This window comes from Python bivittatus, unplaced genomic scaffold (genome assembly GCF_059951505.1).
Source record: "Python bivittatus isolate LINGU-HERP-01145 unplaced genomic scaffold, Pbiv_v1 ctg000070_np1212, whole genome shotgun sequence".
Lineage (NCBI taxonomy): Eukaryota > Metazoa > Chordata > Lepidosauria > Squamata > Pythonidae > Python > Python bivittatus.
The window spans coordinates 3,140,696-3,165,243 of record NW_028277034.1 but is presented as its reverse complement, the minus strand read 5'-3'; the positions used below and the strand labels follow the sequence as shown (position 1 = coordinate 3,165,243).

At 39.1% G+C, this 24,548-nt stretch overlaps 1 protein-coding gene and 1 long non-coding RNA gene across 8 annotated transcripts in view; one reads left to right on the top strand and one right to left on the bottom strand.

Annotated features, from left to right (window-relative positions):
• DLC1 (DLC1 Rho GTPase activating protein) overlaps positions 1-24,548 on the top strand; it is a 266,008-nt gene that overhangs the window by 183,632 nt on the left and 57,828 nt on the right. Inside the window, exon 1 of one of the 2 annotated variants that reach the window (XM_007421121.4) lies at positions 22,426-22,668. The exons of the other annotated variant lie outside the window; for it this stretch is intronic. Coding sequence (XP_007421183.2) covers positions 22,599-22,668 — 70 coding nt within the window. The 5' untranslated portion in view covers positions 22,426-22,598. Of the gene's footprint in view, positions 1-22,425; positions 22,669-24,548 lie in introns of those variants that run through there. 2 annotated transcript variants of the gene reach the window in all.
• On the bottom strand, positions 1,325-23,424 carry LOC112541199 (uncharacterized). Of its 6 annotated transcripts, XR_015794165.1 has the most exons (7): positions 23,174-23,424; positions 15,589-15,715; positions 13,586-13,777; positions 8,055-8,200; positions 6,427-6,551; positions 4,107-4,380; positions 1,325-3,989 (listed from the first exon to the last, which is right to left on the bottom strand). It is a non-coding gene; the product is annotated as an uncharacterized LOC112541199 (long non-coding RNA). The 6 variants fall into 6 exon arrangements; XR_015794164.1 differs by having other exon boundaries at positions 1,325-4,380; positions 23,174-23,422; XR_015794167.1 differs by lacking the exons at positions 1,325-3,989; positions 4,107-4,380 and having other exon boundaries at positions 4,388-6,551; positions 23,190-23,419.

Here is a 24,548-nt window from a genome sequence, read left to right as displayed (position 1 = left end):
TTATAATTAATTCCAAAATATTATTTCAAATTTATCTGGACCCTTAGTCCATTTGTAGCTTTCTAAAATCAAGTTTTAATCAACCTTTTGCTTTGTTTCAAAAAAATTTTTTTTTTTAGTTCTTAAGCTTGTGGTTAAGTTTTTCTTTCATTAAGGATTGAAGGCAGATTCCCCCAGTGTTTTCAGACTTGTTGCTCCAAAGGTTTCTAATAGCTGAAAAGTAGTTAATAAGCAATTTCCAAATGTGATTAGAAAAGGAAGTACGCAAACTTGGTGTCCTTTTAAAGACATCAACCACAGTTTGAGCAAGATGGCTATTCCTTCATCTCCCAGAACTCTAAACCCACTGGAGACCTCTGACTTGTAGTCTTCTCACAAGGAACAACTGTCTGGAGCACTCATGGGTGATCTCTGGTCCTCTCCTTTATCCAGAGAGGTTCAAAGAGCCAGTCTACTCACTGGCTTTTTGTTCTTCGCCACAGTCATCAGTCCACCATTTCTTCCTCCAGAAACCCTGCTTTTCTCCTAACCTTAAATTGAACTTAAGTGTCTAAATATCATCCAATACCATTTGTAAATATTTACATAATTTTGGAGTGTTGTTTTCATTATTCAAGTATGCTATGAAGGGATGGGCTTTGCTTTTAAAATCATCAAGATATGCCTTATATCATTGTTGGAAAGCCTCATCATAAATTGCCTTTAACAAGAGAACAAGGAATATCTCATAGTATCCAATGGATTCATTAAACGAGAATCAGAATCCTGCACCTGCCTTTCCTGCTGTCTTTCCTAGTTATAAAATGAACTCAAGACAATTTTGAGGGTTGTATTATTGTTTGAAAAGTTCTCATTATGACAATGAAAACAATAATCAACAAAATTTTGATTATCTCTGCAAATTATACACAGTTCTCCATGTTAAAAAAAACTGAGAGCAAGAATAGCCTTTTTGAAAATACATAGCTTATGATTTCATACCTGAAAATTGTATGCTTTTTTGTAACTGCAGATTATTGGAGTCTCTTGCAGAGATATCAGAAACATTTTTCTCCCACTCATTCAAATAAGATATTTTCATTTTGTCAGCTAGAAAACTATTGCATCAGCCTTTATCATATTTTTGAGTAGATTGTTCATTGAAAAAATATATATAAATAACTGGAAATATGTGAAACTATACCCTTACATATGCAGAGTATCATTTACATGTTGGCAAGAAGTTATGTGAGTTTTTAAAAACTTCCATTAAGTTTTTCTCTGAAATAAATATTTTGATGATAATCACAATAAATATTTCCAACAATACAAACAGTCCAGGGAGCCCATTCTTCTACAAGCCTCAGGAGTGCAAACTGATCAACATTTAACATACAAATGTCATGGCATCAGTCGGTATAATGTTAGTGACAACTCTCATTTGCCTAGCCTAATCCAGAAGCCAGTTAAGACTGTAGCCTAGGTGGACAAATGAGTTATCTTTCTTGGCAAACTTTATTTAATCCTTGCCTTTACGATCAAAGCATAAGCACATACTCCATAAGCAATTACAACTTGGCAACATTTTAAGGCTAATACTTGGCCGCCTTAGAAATAAAAATAAGAGTATCTTTGTATTCTCTTAGATAATAAATGCCACAATAAAACCAAAGATTCATGTTGGTCCCTAGGAGACTAACATTAATTCTTAACATAGGAATTTATGAAGATTTTTGTAGTATTTCTAATAGTTGTTTGTGGCATGTATTTATTACTTATTTAATATTGAACATACACCCCACTTATTTATTCCAAAACTCAGGGCAATTTACAATAAAAAGTACAAAATATAAAATGCATACAGTATGTATATAATCAAAATCAAGATTAAAACCATTCATTATAATAATTAACAATTTAAACATTAGCAAAATAATTGTGTTTTTATTATCTTCCTAAATCCTGGGAGAGTGGGAAGGGTGGAAAGCACAGCCCTTTCCCTTGTACCAATTGCTGAGTTTCCAGCAGCAGAAACATCTTCAGAAGGGCCTCTGTCACATGTTCACCTAGTTAAGAGCTTTAAAGGGGTGGGTCGGTGGGTACAAGAACATGTGCATGGCTTTGATGTTGACTCCTGGTGACTGCCTGAACTAGTCCCTGCAGTTTTCTTGGCAAGATTTTCAGAAGTGGTTTGCCATGGCCTGCTTCCTTGGGCTGAGAGAGTGACTGGCCCAAAGTCATCCAGCTGGTTTTATGCCCAAGGTGAGACTAGGACTCATGGAGTCCTGGTTTCTAGTCTGGTGCCTTAATCACTACACTACACTTTAAAATAATATGCCCACTCATCTTATATAATGTCCTTCAATAAAAATTCCAGTAGCTTTCTCCTTTTTTGTTCTGGGAAACTCCTGTCTCATTAAACCAAATAAACCCTGAAATTGGGGGGGGGGGGGGGAGCTTCATATTTCTGTGGAGAAATCAACAGACTTCTACTGCTTTGTGTACAGGATTATTTTACAGCTCTCCCTGTGAAGAAATTAAGCTGAACTCTGAGTGAACCAACCAAGTCTTTACTTTAGAGTTCAAAAACGTTCATTTCAGTTTGATTTGTTTTTCTTTAATTTCATCTGCATCTTGCTTCCAGGTGTTAAGCCAACTGGAAAAAAAATGTAGTTCTATAAGACGGAGGACCTTTTATAGTATTTTGGATTAATCAAAAGTAGAAGTCTGCTGAGGAACCTTCATTTTCTTGGTCTGCCCTTCTGATACCATAGCAGAGAGGCCAGGTTTTAATGAAACCCAGAAATGAACTTCTTTGAATTTGAGTTTTTTTAAGGTTTGCCATCTTGTTAAAAGTGAAAAGGCCAAACAAAACTTGCTAGTTTCTACAAATAAAATATTATAAGGTTTTATTGGTTGTGGATGTTTATTTTCTTTCATCAAATATAAGAAGGGGTAACGAATATGATTTTTTTTGTAATGAATTGTATATAGCAATCTCCAGCATGTAACTCTTGCAATTCCACCCAGGTTCCCTACTGACAAAATATTTATTAAAAGCTTGAGGGAGCCACTTTTTAACCATGGAGACAAATAGTTTGCTTGATACATTTATTTGTGTACTACAGATGTATTAATCAGACATTTCTGAACCATCTCTTTTCATGGCTTAAATCTTTTAGCTTAAATGAAAGAATAACACGCCCCTTCGGACCAGTCTGACCGAGTATTGCTGATGGCCTTGGCATACATTTGATTCATCAGTGCAGCCCTATACAGGATTTGCGATTCTTTCCTGTTTCTTGAGTGAAATAGTGCTCCATCCAGAGATGAACATTATGCCCACCTCTCCAAATGCTCTCAACTGCTTTTACCATTGACCGTGCTGAATGTTATATTTCAAGAAATTCTGAAGGCCACAAATTCTTCGCCATTGCCCTAGTTATTTCCATTTGCTTGTTCTTCCAAAGAGTACTGGATTTAACAGAGAAATGAATGTTTAGTAGAGCCTTGGAAGATGAAAAGACTTTCTCTGCAATTACACAGTGGGGAGAGCTCTTTTAGAAATACCTCTTTGTGATGGTGACTTTGGATCACAAAGCATCCTGACTGTTATCCAAACAGTTGTGTGTAATCAGTTAAGCACCCTAAGTTAATTGTATGTTTCAATGAATCCATACGTGAACAGAAATTAACAGGTCCAAAGTTAAATACAACATTGTTCCCCAAATATAAATACATAGTTGGTAATTATTTACAGATTCAGAGCGAGAAAACAGTGAATATGGCAGGTGCAGAAGTTTGGACACCCTTTCATTCAGTATTTTGTAACAACTCCTTCGCCAAAATATAACAGCTTCCAGCCAGCTGAGAGTCATTCTATTCTGTTCTGTTCTGTTTTAGGTTTTTGTTGTTGCTTGTTTGCCATTTTTCCTACTCTTTCTTGAAGAACTCTTATAGATCAGAAATATTCTTAGAATTCCTTTCTTGCAGTGCATATTTGAGATTTCCTTACAGAAAAAGAGAAATGAGTTTTAGTAATGGAACTCTATATAACTCCTCAAAACAATGCTTTAGTGCCACTTAAACGTTAGATTAAAAATAAATGGGTAATAGAACATACATACCCATCATACTCCATAATTTTTTTTATTTGTTGATGTAGGCTTAATAGTCTTGTGGCTATTCATTGGTACAGTGTCTGGAAGTGTCCCAAACCTTTGGTGAACACTGAAAGGAATACTTTTGCAAATGTTTGATCAAAGGAAAAGAAATCTGAATTTTGCAAGCTGGCAGGAAAGTATGTAGTTGCTTTTAAGATGTCCTTCCTTCCTTCCTTCCTTCCTTCCTTCCTTCCTTCCTTCCTTCCTTCCTTCCTTCCTTCCTTTCCTGTACTCAACACTGTAATAAACAAGGATTACAAAATACCATTCAATTCCAGTATTTTTTCATCACTAGGAAAAGGCACACCTAAAAGTTTGACCCTTGAATCTTCATGCTCAGAGATGAGTTGTCAATACAAAATACCACCATAGTATCTCAATTATTAAGTGTAATGGCACATATAGCTTGCATTTTTCCCCCTTTCAAAATACCTGAGTGAGAGCTAATCCTTTTCTGGGTGCAGCTTGTACATGTTTGCTTTGGTGTCAGTGATTTCATTTATATGGATCCATGTGTGATATTGCTGAATGAACTTTGAAATGGAAAACATTGCATCAATATGTTTATCTCTAACTATTGGAAAAGGAGATCTAAGAATAAGCTTATCAGAGTTGGTTGGAGTCAGATGATTTCCATCTATGAACAAAAGACAAAAGGTCCAATGTCTTGGCTTTTCCTTTGAGGTTTCTTTGTTTCCATTTCACTCACTTTCCCAATTGGCTGTTCAGTTTTGACAGTGCATCTATTGAATACAGCATAATGATCAATTTGTGTAGCATGTCAGTTGTAGTTTCATAACAGGAACAATAGAACTACCATTGTATCTACCATTATAAGGGGGTGAACCTTCAGTTTAAAAATAATCTGTAGAGTTTTCCTTGCTAAATCCTGTGGGTATAATTAACCAGGCTTAATCCAGGAAAAAAAAACTCTATGACTTTACACTCTTTTTTTCCAGTGGTCAGAAACCTGACTCATGTTTACCTTAAAAAAGAAGCATCATTGGGCTTGAGAACTTTATTTAGCTGTCCTAGGAACATCTAATTGTTTGGTTTCTTTAAAACATAATGTTCCTGGAAAAACATAAAAATTATCGGCAACCCCAAGGTCTTTAAAATATGATTTGGAAACAAACCCCACTGACTTCAATGGAATTTACTATCTCAACACCATTTCCTGAGCCAGCGTCACAGAACCATTGGTCTGGTCCTGAGATGCAACTCAGGAATGAGTTTTAGGAGGCAAAAGGTGTACAAGTTGTAGTCTGCAGGTACATTATCACATTTTGAAAACTAGTATAATAAGGACCAAGAAAATATTTATCTGAAGCGCTAGATAACAATTGTTTATTTATTTATTTATTTGAAAGGATGGGGTTGTTTGTTTGCTTTGCTAATTTGTGTAGCTAAATATTGTGTGGGAATTACTGCTTGGTTGTATTACTTTCCACCACCACCACCACCACCCCATGATAGAAGCCGCTTCCTGCCTTACCCTATGGTAGAAGAAGGGAGTAAGTGTTGGTAAATATTGACTACAGGTACTTTATGGGGCAGAAAACGTGGGCAAAATCCCTCCAGTGAGCAGGGAAACACCATGAAAAGTTCCCTGCTCAAAATCCAGCATTTGAGTCCACCATGCCTCACAGCAAGGATACATAAGCTTTCTTCCCTTGAGAATTGTATTCTTTGGAAATAATCTGATACTGAAAGCAAACCCCTGAGCTTGAATGGCATGGACAGGATAGCTCTTACCAGAAATCTAAATTAATAATCTGCAGATGGCTTCTGAAATTAAGCTGATGGTCCCCTGAAATTAGATGGAAAGCCCTAGCTGCCCACTTCTGGCTTGCAAGCTCTATCAGGTTAAAGTACAGTTTTAAAGCAATTTGAAGAAACATAGTTTGCAAACCTAATTTCCCAGTACAGCTCAGTTCAGCTTGTAGGTCATGATTCCCTCTTCCCCTTCTTTTAATTATTTAGTCACATGTTTTCTAACTCTGTATACTGTACAAGGCTTCAAGCAATCATTGGTTTCACAATTTTAAAAAATCTTCAGAAAATTTTGTGAAAGTGGCACGTCGGTTATGTTAGTTGCATACCATTGTTATACCACGCAGATGGTATAAGGATTTCGGTCCATATTAAATTTCAGATGTGATTTAATTTTCATTTATATTTAACCCAAATTAAATTAAACAGGTACAGTTAATATGATTATTTTGGACTGTGCAAGTCCTTTGAAACAAATGCTTTGGAAAGCAGAGCAGCCCACATGAAGCACCTCTTTTCACATCATTAAAGCAGTCGTGTATTTTTCTTGTCTCCTCTGGCTGCTCCACGTAGGTGCACATAGTGTCGCTTTGTTTCGAGGTGGCCAGCAGCTGATTCCAAAGCAGGTCCACCAGCCTGAAAAAAGACACAGCTACTTTTAAAGATATGAAGGTGGGGCCACACATTCCCAAACACCTCTTCCATGGGATTTGCACAACCCTATCTTATTCCATCTATTCATTTTTTTTCCCCCACTGTCACATTAAAAATCTTTCTTTGGTGGCAATTTTGGGAGGGGCCCTGGGAGGCTTTTAAAGCATGCATGAATTTTCAGTTTGCGCACAGCTTGTAGCAATAATAGAATTGTCTTATACTTTGAGGTATATAGAAAAAAATGGATCCCCATGGCTGGGTTAGTATTTTTGAAGGCCACTGAGCTTCCATGTCAGCATTCCACTTTAAGGTTCACTGAGGTTAGAGATGTTCAGATAGAAAACACTGTTCAGTGTTATACGCTCCACAGAAAACTGGGCACTGTGCAAGCCTTTTTTGAGGGAAGTCACTGATTCCAAGCCAGGGTTTATTAGAAATTCATTTCTCAGCTGACATGGTGACTTGCCATGCAAGGATAAAAGGCCATGATGAAAAGCCTCACTGTTCTCAAGATGAGTACTTTGATTCCTGGCATTATCAAGCAGGAACAAAATAACAAAAATAGCTGCCCAGAGGATAAGAAATCAGCTTTCCTTCCTTTCCCTACAGGAAAAAAAAATGTACTGGAAGAAATGTGGCTCGTAGCGTCAGTAAACTTTCAAGAATGCTACAAGGGAGATCACAGCAAAGTCACAGCATTGTCTATTCCAAACTATTTCACGCAGAGACAAACACATCGTAACTAGCGACCATCCCTGAAATATTTGAATAGGGTAATTGTTGTATTCTCTTTAAAGCCAGTTAAACAGTAATTGTTAATATTTAATTGTAAACCATTTAAATTTAAATTGAGGAAGATTTAGGCACACTTTTATTTGGTGGGCTACTTTGTTCTAGACCACTCTTCCCCAACTTTAACATGCACTGGACTACATTTCATATAACTACATGTCTGGAGGCCATCATGTTGGGGATTGTTATTGTAATGAGATGGATAAAATGCTGAAAATACTTTCTTAAGTGTTGTTTCATGCTTCCTAAGTTTTGTAAAATGCAATTATTTTAAAAAGTTGGTGACGGGCAAAATTTAAAGCATCCAATCACATTTCGTTACTCAGATTACGCCTTCCTAGCCCTGCTATCTTGTGCCTGTACGCTTATAATGTGTGCAAAGCAAATACTGTGCCACTGAGTGGGCTTTTTTTTTCCTCTATGAAAAAGTCAAAGATGAAGAATAAAAAATTTCTCTCCAGGAACCCTATGCTTCAATATATTCCAGCTCTATATTGCTCTCCAGGTGTGAGATCCCTTTTCTCCAGTTGATTTGCTTATTCTTTCTTAACATGGCCTTTGATGTCCATGTCAATGGGCTGGGAGGCATATGTTCTTTCTCTTCTAGCTTACAGTAATTAAGTTTGTGAGGTCAATGTGGCATGCATGACAGATTCTAAAGAGGTACCAGTAAATCAGCGTCTACATACATACCTTTCAAGTCATTGTTTATACTTCCTGTCTAGAAATCAGATCTCAATTGGGACTGTATTGTTTTTTGAAGATGTTAGTAGTGGGTGGACAGAAGATCTGTCAACAAAAACTATATAACTTTTTTTCTTATCCATCCCCAATGGCTTCTGTAAGAAACAGGAAGAAATTTATTGCAAAGAAAAAATATCTCATTTCAGAAAGGGACATTTGGTTTTCATACAGTGATATAGGAGAGCTGTCAGCATCAACTGACCATGGATAATTGTCTGTTCAGTGACCTTAAGCAAGGACCTGTGCTTCTTTTAAATTGATTAAGCAAATTTTCAAACTACCCTCAGTTTTTGCTCTCTGGGGTCTCTTCATTCTTCCTGGTCTTTTTTGGATCATATCAAATTGCACTGTAAAATGTTTTCAGTATCATTGGCCTACACTAAGAATAAAGAACTTCCAACACAGGGACATAATCTGACCTACCAGCTTGCACCGTCTGATCTCCAGGTATTTAAGGAAGTCCTTCACATAATTAGCAGCAAGACAGGGACTTTTAGCCCTATTGACATGACTTTGCTTCAGCTGCCTCACTACTTCCTTGGTAGTTGCCTGCCAGATAAATTTTTGGTCAACTCAAGGTGGCACACATATATAATATTCCTGCTTCCTATTTTCCTCACAACAGCCCAGTGAGATAGGGTGGCTGACAGAGGAACTGGCCCAAAGACACCCAGCTGACTTTCATGCCTGAGAGAGGCCTAGAACTTTCCTGGCTTCTAGCCCAGCACCCTAACCACTATATCGAACTGTCTTTTAAAAGACAACTGGGAGAAGTTAATATGTTGTGTTAAGAATATATTGGACATGATCTGACTAAGGAGAAGACAATTCAGTTGCATACACAACTTTACAGGTCCCTCTCTTTGAAAATGCAACTGGCCCCAGATTCATTGAAGAATTCCTACACTCAGTACACCATATCCCTCTCTATATGGGCTCTGCAGAGTCTTTGTACTAACTGAATAATCCATATCAAGGCAAGATCATCACACAGGTGCTGATCTTTCAAGTGTTTAGAAGCTCAAAGGGGGCTCCCATATAATCTTCTTGCTCCCAAGCAAGTAATGTGATACCTGTTTAGTTCTAAGAGTGTAAAGGCATCATGTGTTATAATTGTGGGGGAGGCTGGTAAAATTTAAAAGAATGTGTTTTGTAGTTTGTGTTTATGACATAAACACATGTTGCAATATAGAGCTACAATTGGAGGAGAAGCAGGCCCTGACGCTGCTTTTGTAGATTATACTTGAATTTAGCCTTGGTTAAAAACTACAAGTCCCATAATAACATGTATGTGCCTGCATAGCTGGGTGAATGCATTGGTTTTAAAGTAAAGATTGTATACAGCAGGTAAAACAAGCCACAGTATTCATGCTGCAGTTACAGGAGGAGTGAAAGTTCATACTGGATAGTCACTGTGTGGATAAAACTGAAGGTGGGAATGCTATATAGGCCACCTTGAGCCTGTCAAAGAAAAGTAGAATATAAATCTAATAAATATATATATACAAAATAAATATGGGAAAACCTTGATAAATCTTATTCAGCCCTGCTGCACAGATGTTTTCAGCCTTGTTTCTGAATGTGTTCCTGTTTTGTCTCTGATGGAGTAGTTAAAAAAAAAGAAGTAAATATTAACTTGTCCCTTCCATTCTTATTTTTTTTTTCTCATTCTGGCACAAAGCAGCCCACTGTGGTTATCTCCTGTATATTTGTGCTTAGAACAGCTGTCAGGGAAATTTCAAGTCATGGAGGAGGGCTTCTATTTTTCCAAAAAGCAATAATGGAAGGGCATAGTCACTGTAAAAAGACGGGCTTGATTCATACACTAAAGCAGATGTCAGGAAGTGAGGATAACAAGGAACAAAATAAGCCTCAGGCTTATTTGCCTATGCCTCTGGCATACACATGGCCAAGTCAATGCAATTATGGGAGTTGAAGTCCAGCTCATCTGAAAAGTACTATGTTGTTCAAGATCCTTCTATATAAACCATCATACACACATGTAAACTCATATGAACTTCACTGGCATGATCCAAGTTAGAAGGTCTTCATGTAGGATCCATGTTAAGACCCAGTTCACATTCAGGAGGCAGGTCTCTCTCATGAGTCTTATCCTTGCAGCTTTGACTCCAGTATTTCCATGTCACATGTGGATTCTTTTTAGAAACTCTATTGTAGCATGCAGTGAATATTTGGTCAGTCCTCTTCACTGTTCATTTCTTTGCTTCAGTTGCAACACTTAGGAGAGGACTTAATTTTAGAAATGCGAAAGAATGAACACAAAGGTTTGATTTTGGATGTGGGTGGGCTTAAAGAACCAGACTAAACTGTATATACATTTATGGCCCAATTCTCAGATTATCTGGCTGGAATATCTTAAACACTGTACTACCACAATCTTCACAAATGCTGACATTCTACCAGGAACATGCATTGATACTCATGCTCCTGGTTCAGAAGGGAAAGCCATATATGGTAGAAATAGATTAATCCGTTGATTTGGATTTGTATCACTTTTATGCACATTGATCCACAATTCTTTCCTATTCTGTTTCTTATTAATTTGCTCCACCAAAATTAGGAATGGTATTCCACACGAAAGAGAGCATTTCTGAAGCCTTTCTATCAATGTAACATTTTAGATTTATATACACTCATTTTTAGCTGAGAACTGCATTGAAGAAATGTAAAAGCCAGGGGCAAACTAAGTTCCAATTCGTTTATGGATCCAGTAAGTGCAAATCAAGTTCATTCACATCTGAATTCATATGCATTAAATATCTCAAGCATCTCTCTGAGTTGCTGTTTCCTTGGCCTATTTGTCCTAATGGTATGTCATCCCTTCGAATCCAAGAACTAATTTTATATATTATACCTCATTCTCCCCAATGTAATAAAGCACTAAAAAAAAAAAAAAAACTTTGTTTAGAACTGTGATGAAAGTAGCTACAAAAGGGACCGTGTTCCAATTACCATAGTGATTGTGCTTTATTGAGTTATCGGTTTAAAATGATTTCCTCTATCCTACAGTTTCACCCTGGGGGCTACAAACGAGCAGCAGCCTTTCCTATAATTGGCCAGCTAAGCCAGGTGATACTTATTCCTATTTCCTCCAAAGGAAATAAGCTTAATGAATAAAGAAATCATTGGACTACAAAGCATTGGGTCGTCCATCAAGAAAAAAAGAAAACAACTGAATGGGAACTTCCGTGATTACTAGCAATACCTTAGATATTGTAGCTGCTCAGAATCCTGGATCTGCAATAAATTCAGTTAGGGTGGAGATTGACATTGGATGCTGAATGCCTTGGTGAATAGCTAGGTTGTATTACTCCAAATGAATCCTAGCACAGCTTACAAATGTAAGCTTTTAACAGCATTATTGCAGGATTCCCGTCATGAAATGCTCTGCCTTTTTCATAATCGACATAACTTAGCCAAAATTTGTCCTTTTGTAGGGTTGCCAGATTGTAACCTAGAAATTGGCCATTTATCTTTATATTGGGAAGTGAGGCAATTCCTCTCTATCTGCTTTCTTGTCTATTTCTCATCCTCAGTGAAAGAAATGGAGAAAAGGACCCAAAGGAAAAAAACTAGGAGAAGCAATGGCTTGTTTCCTGAATCAACTGTTTCCTGAATCAACTGTGATTTAGTAACACAACTGTCATAGGAATGATGAAAGCTAACACCTTGCAGAAGACTGGCTGTATCTCACGATGAGATGCAGCATTTTTCAGATCAGACTGTTCTCCCACAAAGAGCAAAATTGCTACCTGCTAATTTTCTATATGGAAATTGCTTTCTCATTGAAAAATTTGTTTTCTAAGTACTGCCCTCTTCAAGGTAAAATAAGACACCCTGAAAGAGATGGATCAATTTCCTATCGTGGTAACATTTAAATGAAAAACAGTTGCTGTAGTATTTGTATAATACTACAATATAATACAATATTGATAAAGAAGGATCCATTCATTCTCCCAGCCAATTCATTGAACCTTAGTAAAGTGCTAAAATATGGATTATTAATATGCATAAATGAAGATGACAGAACTAGCAGAGATGGCAAAATTAACTTGTTTGATTAGAAAGATCAACAAATACATTTATCAGTGACTGGAAACCCCTTATGGATTTTTTTGCTGAAAAAAGAAAAAAATGGACTTGCGATTTATGGATTTGAAGATCAGAAAAGGTAGCTTATGGAAAGAATGAAATTATGATGTAACTTTAGAAAGGGCAAAATATAAATGTATTTATAACTGCTGTCAAGAAGATTGGAAGCCAGTACTTTATAATCTTTCTTTTCCTTTCTTTTTCTTTTCTTTTCTTTTTCTCTTTTCACTATTTACTATTTTTCTTTATTATCTTTATTTTCTTTTATGGTTTTTACTTTGTTAAAAAATTATTCAATAAAATTATATTTTAAAAAAGCCTAATATGCACAAAGTGAAGTTTGACTTTTAAGTGTCTATCAGTTAAAGCAGTTTCCAGACATTTTGCAAATCAGCAATTAATTTCTGTCTCTCCACACCCCAAATATTAAGGCAATTAAGAAAGCCAATACAAAAGTACTTTATAGGCAAAACACTTCATAACTGCTCACCAAAAAAACAATAAACTCTTAGAACCTACAAACTTTTCACTAATATTTATGAGGAAATTGCACTAAATGTGGGTAAACTTAACAGGATTTTGTTCACACTGCAGTCTTCAACTGGGATTAGTGACTGGAATAGCACAAGTGTGATTATACAATTCAATGTCTAATTCCCAAAAGGTTCCTTATACCCACACATATTAGAGAAAAATATACAGTAAGTCTGTTTAGAAGTCAAAAGTCAAAGCAGCCAGAGCCCTAGTAGAGATTCTAGAAGATGAAGACAAAGGATCTATACAATAAGGGCATCTGTCACAGTTCAATATGCAGTGTTAATGCAGGTTACTTGTGATAGACTATGCACTATTTAATTTGGATTTTAATGGTGAAGTTAGGCCAGCAACCATAAGGTGTCCTCAAACAGAGAGTAGGTAGAGACTGTAGCTTCCCCAGTCTTACTTAACTGATGTTCATCAGACCTGATCATCGGGTGTTAGGCAGTTCTCAAGTACATTTATAAGTGAGCAAAAAAATTATTCACTTTGTAAATAATGTTTATTAAAAGAAGATTTTACAAAGATTTTATTGGTGTTTCTGTAGTCTTCCATCTTTGTGCATATAGTACCCTTGCTGCAGTTACCATCTATAAAAACAATCATCCATGAGCCTTTTCTAGCTGAGCGTCCATAAGTCCTAATAAGAAAAGTTCTGGTTTCATCCGAATGTTAATTTTTAAAACTTTCTGCATCACTATATGTATTTCTATCCAGTATCTTTTCATTTTTTCACAAGTCCACCATGCATGATAAAATGTCCCTTCATGGTTTTCACATGTCCAACAGTGATTAGAAGTACCTTTATATATCTTAGACATCTTACTCACTTTGGTGCCTCTTTGCCTTCTGATCTTCAATCTGTCACTTTAGTTAGTCTAAAACTGGGGAGACTCAGGTTCAAATGCTGATGGAGATCAGGCAATTTTCAACCACTCAACGCCTCTCAGATTCTCTCAGATTCTCCTCAACTGCTGTGAGGATCAGATGGAGGGACAGGAACACAGAAGAGATGCTTTGAACTTATGGAAGAAAAATAGTATGTGATGTTAATAATCACCACTACCACTGCTAAATTTTTGAAGCAAAACCTACTGCTTGCTTCTATATAAAGTTCTTTCTACTTATCTTCCACATCTACATTTGTGCTATCAAATGAATTATATTAAACAATTGAGGAAGATAAATTCTGAGTATTTAAACCACACTGTTCCTCTGCAGAGGCACAGCCTAACCCAACCAAGCAGCGTAGCTCGAAGCCTGGCAACTCATAAGACATGCTTGTAATCTAGCACACTTTGTGCTTAGAAGATATTTATTCTATATTCATGGAAAGGGATTAATATATTTCACAACTCCACATCAGTGTCAGTGAGTCATCAGATCTATTACCAATTGCCACTTCTCTAAAGCCTGTGTTTAAAAGATGCACTGATTAAAAGTACGGGTCTAGCAGTGGGGAGCGCTTGGACCCTAAAGGGAAAAGAGGACACAATGCAGTCCTTATTATCAATTTCCCATCCTGCAAGTGCTACTGAAAACACAAGGCTATACCTTGAAGTGAATAAATGTGCCTATAGGGCACTTTCATAAATATTCTGCCATCCATCCTGAACTTTCTGACTCTATTAAACATACCACTATAGCCCTTTGAAGGGATCTTCCTTCTGTCAATAGGCATGACCTACAAATCAGTATATGATCATTAACTTTCTTTCATGGGCTGGCCTGTGACTTTCGCTTAATAATATTAAAATCCTTGAATACAAAAGAAAAAGTGTCTTGATTCACAGTTCTGTTCACGCTCAGAACAAAGGTAACAGTGCTGCTACTGCAGCTTTTAAAATATTCTCATTCTAAAGAGACAACTCTTGAAAGATGATTTTTTGGTAATCTAAAAATGGGAAGTTTTGGTGACTCTGAAATTTACTGTGGTTGTGCTAGAGCTGAAGTGCACACAAGGCAGGCTAGATGTCTCCAAGAACTGAGATAATGCGAAAAAAATAAAGATCTATAACACTGCTGATACAGAGATCAGACAATTTGCATCAGAAAAAAGAAGCTTAGAGCATACGTTAGTTTCAGTCGTATAAATGCTGCATGTTCATTTCTTACGCAAAATAAAACCTAGAATAAATAATCAAACGTGCTCTAAAATACTACAGATATCACAATTCAAAAGCTGGTCTACAAAGTATTCAACAGGGCAAGGTATGCAAACTATTTCCCATCAAAGAGCCTCCTAAACTTAAATTGCTGAAGCAAAGTGACACAACAGCACAGAATAGTGAGACACTCCGCCTCAACACTTCTAGTTGATGCACAGACATAGAGAGCTTTTCTTTGCCAGGCCACTTCACTTTGATGGAAATGGCTTCGATGTACCCATGAGCAGAAGACTTTTGAACATAAAGCAAAGAGTCCAGTTCAACACAGAATGGCATCTTTATTAGCTGTGTCCAGAAGTGAAGTTGGCACTTCACTTGGCAGGACAGATTCAAAGAAGCACTTTGTCAAAGGTGTAACTAAAGCAAAATACCCATTTGAGGTTTTGCACAGGGCAATTAGTTAATCCATCTTTAAAAAATTAAGATAAAATTTAAAAATGACCAATGGAAGTTGTATCACAGGTTACAGAAGTAGAAAATTGCATTTGTTTTCATTGTTTGTGCTTCCACAGAACTGATCTATATATGACTTTCCCCTCAAATTTTGATTCATCTCTGCTTCACAAATAGCCATGTGAATCTCTTCTAAGATGAAACCCTATGAAGAGAGAGGTTGTAGACTAACAACCAGTCTGCAATTAATATATATAACTATTAAAACTTGCCTTTCTGAGAGCCAGTCTGGTGTAGTGGTTAAGGCATCAAGCTGGAAACCAGGAGACAGTGAGTTCTAGTCCCACCTTAAGCGTAAAGCCAGCTGGGTGATCTTGGGCCAGTCATTCTCTCTCAGCCCTAGGAAGGAAGCAAAGGGAAACCACTTCTGAAAATCTTCCCAAGAAAACTGCAGGGACTTGCCCAGGCAGTTGCCAGGAATCAACACTGACTTGAAGGCACCAAAAAAAAAAAAAAAATCCTTGCCTTTCTACTGAAATATAATGCTATCAGCTCTGGTACCCAACATCTCTCATTAAGAATTAAGACTGCATAGCAAATATTATGTTAGGGCACTACTTAGACTCTTGGGAATTTTTTTCTCCCATGGGCCAGCTAAACCATAAGCTTCAACTATGCAAAGAGTATCTGTTAAAGACAAGCAAATATAGCTAAACTGGTAAAAACATGACAGAGGTAATTGGCAGAGTCAGTAATCCATGAAAAGACAAGCGTTCTCTTCCATTCTCTTGTTGACTATTAAAGCAAATTAATGATCTGGAGCTATGTAGGGGTTTCCAGGAACAACAATGTAACTTCCAACCTTCCAGCACAGATGCAATAAGAACTGCTTTTTGTCAGAAAATGGCTTGTTCAGATTGCACAATAATACACATCAAGCCATAATGCAGAAATAGGGAAAACTTAGCATGTATCTTAAGAGCCTCTCCCCCACTTACAGAGCAAGGCTGTAGCCGTGTGGACAGTGGTGAATTTCAATTGCCATCAGGTTTAGGCAGCATGACCAGTGGTCTGGGATGGGGGTAGCTGAGGACCAATATCTGGAAGTCCACAGGTCCCCCAACCATCATTTAAAGAATTGGGAAGGAAAAAACTGCTGCAGGAGCAAGGGGGTTCTCTCTCTCGTGCTAAATCAGCGCAGCTTGATATTTGGAAATTTTGAATTTATCAGATTTGAACAACCTAATTTTACCAAAAAAAAAAAAAAAAAATACCCTGCTTGGAACTACCTATGTTCTCAGATGTTACCTTAATCATTCTCAGGTCCTTGGTTAAGACTTGAATTATTAAGTATTGTCCCAAACATGCAGAACGGTTTTTCCTAAATCTAGTCCTAAGGACAAGATTGTACCTATGGAAAGAAATGCATTGTTTAAGGTTCTGCCCTTCACAAAATATACTTTTGGAGGTACCTAAAAATATGAAGCAGGTTGGAATAAAATTCTAACATTTACATGCTGTGTACCACCTTTGGGCTAGAGCATTGCCCAAGACCTACTTTAAAGAATTTTTTTTAATATATCTCTCTTAAAATAATATGTTGCTATACTGGGTAATGCTAGGATTGAGGAAAAGCAATCAGAAAAAATTACAAAATACCAGGACTTGCAGATCAAAGTTGAACGCTTATGGAAAAAGAAATCTGCAATTGTGATTGGAGCCCTTGGAGCGTTACCTAAAGGACTCCCTTGATATTTGGAAATTTTGAATTTATCAGATTTGAACCACCTAATTTTACAAAAAAAAAAAAAAAATACCCTGCTTGGAACTACCTATGTTCTCAGATGTTACCTTAATCATTCTTAGGTCCTTGGTTAAGACTTGAATTATTAAGTTCTCACCAGACTTTGACTCTGAATCTAACTCTAAACTACAACAACAACAACAGTAATAATAATAATGATGATGCCTCTGCAAAGAAGCTGAAGAAACAGTGGACCATCTAGTTAGCTGCTGCAAGAACATCGCACAGACTGACTACAAACAACGGCATAACAAAGTAGCAACAACGGTGCATTGGAATATCTGCAAGAAATACCATTTGCCTGCAAGCAAGAACTGGTGGGACCACAAAACACACAAAGTAATAGAAAATGAAGAAACTAAAATGCTCTGGGACTTTAGAATTCAAACAGATAAGCAGCTGCCACACAACACCCCAGACTTAACAACTGTTGATAAGAAAGACAAAAAAGTCTGGTTAGCGGACACTGCAATACCTGGAGACAGCAGAATAGAAGAGAAAGAATTGGAGAAAATCACAAAATATAAAGGCCTGCAAATAGAAGGAGAACGACTAGGCCAACAGAAAGCAAAGAGAGTACCAATAGTAATAGGCACCTTAGGTGCAATCCCAAAACATCTGGAGCACCACTTGAAATTGAAAGAACCACCGTCAGTCAATTGCAAAAGGCAGCTTTACTTGGAACAGCTTACATCTTGCGACGATACCTTTAACACCATCAAACAACAACATCTGCCTATCCCAGGTCCTTGGGAGGACTCAATAGGTGGATAAAAATGCCAAATCCAGACTAAACATCTGGCTGACAGTGTGACCAACCATAATAATGCTGCCTAACTCCTTCTGAATTCCAGAGGACCTACTTTCAAATAAGTGTGTGTCAATCAATTAATCCCCTAGTTTTCTTCCTGTCTTTAATTCAGAAAATATACAGAGGCAAATGGACTACTGAGATTTGAGACATACTTTTTTTTTCTCAGTGTTTAACTTTGTCACTAAGGATGCATTGCATAATCTTTGCTTCTAGTGGCTGGCAATGAGGCTACCACTTTTGCCAATTATAAGGGGGAAATATTGTTCCAGGTATAACATATACTACAAATAGTTTGTGGTTGAGTGTCAACAACCATCACCTCAATTGTTTATCTATGGTGATAAAATATAGTTATTAAAGATTTGAAATAAGCCCCCCAATTAGTAGCTGTGTAAATTATCCCTTTGAGTAAAACTGATATATCTGTGGCTTTTCTTCCAACAAATGAATCTGAATTTATGCTTGTTTCTTATCCAAACTTTTATTATACTGTATATTTACAGTATATACCCTCACTGCTTAGAATACAGGCAGGAAAGAAATTTTCCTGGACAAAATTTCAGGATGGACAGATGTGAGAAAGATGAAAGAGACCCAGATGAGTAAGCGACAAAAAACCATCATTAACAACTGAACTAGACTGAAAGAAAGTCTGGGCAACTAAATTTGGGGGATTTCCTACTTTATTCATCTCAGTGAGTATGGACAGTTGTAAGTCAGTGTGGAAAAATGTACATTTGACAGAAACCAGGTTGCTGAAAGAGAGAGAAGTGATTTGAGAAAGTGGCAAGCATACAGAGAAAGTTTCCTATGATTTACTAATTGAATAGCTGTATAGCAGACAATGGAAGTGATGTACAAATACTGTACATTTAATAAGAAATAAACATTTTAAATGTATAATTCATTGTATGTTGTGTGCAATGTTAGTTCATAAGTTCACTGGAGCTTGTTTCCAAATAATGCGCATAGAGTTAGGAGTGAATCTCACATTGTAAGTTGGTACTAAGGGTGGGTACTAAGACTGAAAAGGCTCCAGATTATGATAACCACGTATATAGAACATACTGTATGTTCACAGTTACCTGGATCAGTGTATGAATCTGTCCACTTCTAATGCTTAGCTTCCCCATACATTTCTCAAGTTTGTGTCCAGCCTGACATGAAGAACAAGAATGCAGACATGCAGTCTATTCACTTCGCTTTGCTCCACTTTTGATTATCTGCCATCAAGTTAGTGTTGGCTTTTAGCAACCACATAGATTTTCTCTATGATGATCTGTCCCTAACCAGGTCTTCCAATGGTGCACTCATTGCTACTGAAACTGAGTCTGTCCACCTTGATACTAGTTGTTCTCCTCTTCTCTTCCATCTTCCACAGCATTAGAGCCTTCTCCAGAGAGCTAGGTCTTTCCATAATGTGTCCAGAGTAGGATAATTTGAGCCTGGTCATCTGTGCCTTGAGTAAGAACTCTGAGTTGAATTGTTTGATGATCCACTTGTTTGTTTTCTTCGCTGTCCATGGTATTCTCAGGAGACTTCTCCAACACCAAAGTTCAAAACCATCAATACTCCTTCTATCCTGCTTCTTCAAAGTCCACTGCTTTGCTTTTAGGACCAATGAAAATATGCAACTACCAGATCCAGGTGCAAAAATCTGGACAACTGCTGGGTAGAAGCAGAGAAAGTTTTGCCTTCTTGCTGCTATCTACTAGACATCTGGATTTTTGCAGTCCAGATCTAGTATCTGTATAAAAAAGTTTTCACATGTCTTATTCTGTATTAGGCAGCAGTTAGAAAATAGAGGACACCATCTAGATTTACTACCTTCTGTGTAAGGACTGAAACTACAATTACCAGAGCACAGTAATGTCCATATAATGGCACCCTCGGTACATATATGCCAGCATCATGAACAGGAGAACCCTGTTGAGAACAAGGCAAACTTTTCTAAGGAAGCTTACAAATTCTGAGCCACATGTGAATCATACCAAGTGGGGCTCTCTCATCACTAACACTACATGGTCTTAGGGAAATCAGTTTTAAGAACACAGTGATGCTGTGACTAATATTGCAAACTCAGCTGTTGGGAGAATTACAGTGAGAATGGCGCTGCAATTTCTTCAGTTTAAACAAATGGGTTACAGTCCATCTGAGTAAGATGGCATGTTGGGATGAATAAAATTTGCTTCACTTGAACAGGGTGGTATGCCTTCTTCCACTTTACATGTCAGATTAGCACCGGCAAATCCCTAAAAGCTGAGTTACGCTGAAAGTATTCAGCTAAACCAAAAAAAAAAGTTTTCTTTATGAATCAGATCCAGGCATCCCAGATCTTCACTGCAGAAGTTCTAGTATGAATCAGAAGAATATGTGGGAAATCAGCATCAATGTTGAAGAGACTTCTGAAGTCTAAAAAAGGAGGTGGGGCTGTAGGTACAACATACTATTACAAAAACAAAAATCTGAAATGAGACATGCTGCAAAAATTCAGGTGTGGATTTTTAACATTAACTTGCTTCTCTTTAACCAATACAAACTAGTTATTTTCAGTTATTTTCATGTAAAATGCTTCATTCTTTTGAGGTCCTATTCAATATTGTGGGATGACATTGTAGAAGAGCCATAATTATTTTTGTGTTTTGATTCCTGATGCATATGGTTGTTTTATAATCTAGATTTAGGTTTTGATTTTGATACTAATGAACTTTTAAAACCCAAATTACCAATTTGGAAAGTAGGTTTAATTTCAAGGGGAACAATATGTCTATTCTGCTGTTATAGATGTCAGTGATATTAAGCTACTACAAATCAATAGCAATTGTCAGTTTGAACCAGTTCTCAAAGAACTTTTATGAGACTCTTAAAATCTCTTTCTAGTAGAATTTGCCTGAACGTTAACCCAGAAATGGGAGGAAAATGTGTTCAGGGGGACAGCAATACTCTTTTGGATTTTTATACAGTAAAATGTAACCATATATATTTAAATGTAACGCATGCAACAGCCTTGCCACTAGACATCAGGAGGCAGAAATGTCTGCAGAGTGTGGTCATAAAAGTCAAGATGGCAGCTGTGACAGTGCAGTCAAAGCTCTGCCTGTTTATGTGTGTGGCTACTACTAGCAGGATTGCATCGAAGAGAAAATCATGAACAGATAAAGCACATATTAGGGCATTATAACTCGTGTGTATATACAGAGAGAAAGACAGACAGACAGATACTTGGGTATAGAACAAGAATTGATTTCTCTTGCCTTGTTCTCACCAACCCAAGTCTGTGACATCATGAAGCTGTAATCCCTTCTAGGACAGGAATATTGCTCCACCAGGAGATGCTGCCACGGGGTGTCTGGAGGAATGAGGATACCCCATGGCGCAACTTCCTCTTTGCCTGGTTCAGCCATTATTCTGAGTCACAGAAAGTGGGAAAGACTGAGATTAAGACAAATATCTGAGCAATACAGAAGGGGATCTTCTCCATCAGCCTGATCCCCTAGAGCAGTGTTTCCCAACCTTAGCAACTTTAAGACGACTGGACTTCAATTCCCAGAATTCCCCAGCCAGCCATGGGGAATTCCCCATGCTGGCTGGGGAATTCTGGGAGTTGAAGTCCATTCGTCTTAAAGTTGCTAACGTTGAGAAACACTGCCCTAGAGGGACACTGATGAAACAAAACACTGGAGGTAGTGTTCACCATGTGCATGTTCTCATTCATGAGTCACCGTGTGAATGTATGCAGGTGGTGCTGGATAGAAAAAGAGAGCCCCACCCACTTTTAAGTCTAGTGTTGACTTTGAATTATGGCCTCGTTGGTATGGAAGGGTGTTCAACAGGCCTATCTCTGATTAATCCAGTAATTCTGAGTGCATGACCTGTTAAACCAGTGTTTCTCAACCTTGGCAACTTTCAGACATGTGGATTTCAACTCCCAGAATTCCCCAGCCAGCATGGGAGTTGAAGTCCACATGTCTGAAAGTTGCCAAGGTTGAGACACTGCACTAAACTAAAAAGAGATGGCCATGGCTGGTTTGCGATCTGAGCTAGCAAACGTCCCTCATCTACCTATCACGCACTGGGCCAACCAATTCAGGGCCCTTTCCCAGCACCTTCTGATGCGGCTGGGGAAAACGGCTTCGTGGGCCTCGCTGGAGGAGCTGCCGCTAATCCCATGAAGAAAATAGTCAGGCCGACGGAGAGGACCGGCGCTGCTTCGCCGTCGAAGGCCACCTGCGAGGCTCCAGGAGTGGAAGGAAGGGCGGTGGGAATTCCTCCGGGCGCGCAAGGACGGCCCGGAGCGAGCGGGTCGCGCTGGCGTTTACTCCGCCGGGACCGTGCGGCGCAAGGGCGAGCCCCGTCTGCAGCCCGCCGCGCGCAAGGCGCCCGCTGTCTTTCCTCCCGGATCCTCTCTGAAGAGCCCCGCGGGGGTGGGCCTGCAGGCTGCGACGCTTCCTTGACGGGAAGGAACCTGGAGCGAAGGAGGTGGGGCGATGGCGTTGCCGGCCCGGCGCCGCCTTTGCCTGGCTGGCGCCTGAAGGGTTCGCAGCTCCGAGGAGCGCCGGGAGAGCCGCAGCGCTTGGGTTGCGCGGGAGCGAACGATGAGTTGAGGCGCTGCCCCGGCGAGCGAGCGAGCGATCCTGGGGGGACGGACGGACCGCGCTCCTTGCATGCAGCTGGCGCCGCCGGCCTTCTCACAGTCGTGGGCAGCGAGGCAGCGGCGGAACATGATCCTCACCCGTAAGCGCCAGCGGTGGGCGAGGGTGGCTCGGGGAGCAAAGCCAGCGGGTCCAGCCCGAGCGGCGGCTTCTTCCAGCTGGCCCGCCCGGTGAAGCCCGGGGGAAGACCTGTCAGTTGGGGGAGGGGGGGTCGAGACGGGGAGAGCTTGGCTACTCTAGATGCAAAGCTGCTTTTGCCGGGGAGGCTCAGGCTCTCTGCACATGCTCGGCGAAGGGGCCTGATTCCCGAAGGAGCTGGTGGGGAGAACAGACTGGGGATGGGGTTAAGCCGCGGGGAGGCGTTGGGGGAGCGGAAGCGTGTCCCTTTTATGACAGCTGGGCTGGCTTTGAGATCTGTTGGGACCTCTTGGGTGGCTTTTCCTGGCGCCCGACCCTTTGCAGCTGGGCGTCTGCCTCGTGCGGGAGCTGGTCAGACTGTGCGTGTGGGACCCTCGCGAAGACGTGGGGGAGACTCCAGGGGGCCAGGCAGGGGCGCCTTTTTTTTTCTTTCCCGCGCGCGCACGAACCTGCAGCTCGCGGTACCTTGGCTTCTGCTTTTGTTGCGCTGGCAGAGTCGAAAGGGCAAAGACCTTATCTTCGCACGTAGGCAAGCGCTTTGCAAATCTTCAGGGGAAGTCTTCCCTCTGCAGAACTGAAGGGAATCTGCATTTCTCGACGATCTGGTTTATTTCATCCTCATCGTCTCCTGCTAAACCTCTGGCTTTCCTGTCATAACTTATTTGTGGCTTGCATTTTCCTTCAGTAATGAAATGTTTCCATGCCGCTTATTTGGGGCGGGGGGGGGGGGCTTCATTGGCTGTTGCTCTTGTTAGCTGTGCATTTTGTATTCCGCGGAATTTTATTTAGTACTGTGCATTTTATATTCTGCACAGTTTTATTAGATCTGGCCTTGCTTGGAAAGATCACCTCTGATACAGAATTAAAGTGTTCAGTTGGCTAAAGAAGAAATAAATAAATAAGGCTGAAATACAGTTAACCATACTGTTATTTAACATATTTTCTTTCCTCAAACTCCTGATTTATTTAATAAGGATAAATCCCCAAGTCAGCCAACCCCACCAACCTGGTGCTGTCCAGATGTATGATTTCCAGGATTTCCATAGCCATTGGTCATACCGGCTGGGAATTACAGGCCTTGTAGTCTGGCAGAAATATAAGGGAGAAGGCTACCCTCCTATATTTAACATTTTAGCCTAAGGCTGCTAGGGAAACAGGAAAAAGGAAGAAATCCTTGCTTGGTTGAAACCATGTGGCAGCTTCTCCTTGAAATGTGTTTTAAATTAGTGGTTTTTCAGTTTCAAGCCAAAATGCTTTCCAACGTGCCATTCATCAAGTCACAACCAACTGGAAACTGTAGTAGGTAGGTATTTAAAAGGAGGAATAGGTGAAAGGGTTAAATTGGGGTGGGTGGGTGTTAAGTGCCAAAGAAAGGAAAGCTTACAGTTCTCTTTTGAAGTTTTCCAGTAATTAGTCTGGTGGCTTCTAGGAGCCAGAGACCACCCCCCCCACCCTCTGGTGCCCAAGCTCCTGATGTCATCCTAGGCGCCTTTGATCTCTTTCAAGGAGTAACACTCCCTGTGAGTAGTAAACAATGCCTTGTATTTCCAGCACAAACAGAAAACAAATTCTTTTTGTTGTCTGGCATTTCAGTGCCACCCTCATTTCTGCTTTTTCTTATCACAAAAACTTGTCAATGACATACTTGGAGCATCATTGTGAGCAAAATGTTTCCATTAAGTTAATGAAGACTCTCCCTAACAGCAGTAAATTAGGAGTGATATATTTTGATTAACTCTCACAAACTTCTCTCCCTCCCTCCCTCCCCCTTCTCCTCGAAATAGTAAGTCCAGAATAACAAAATAAGATATTTGGAGATGAGTT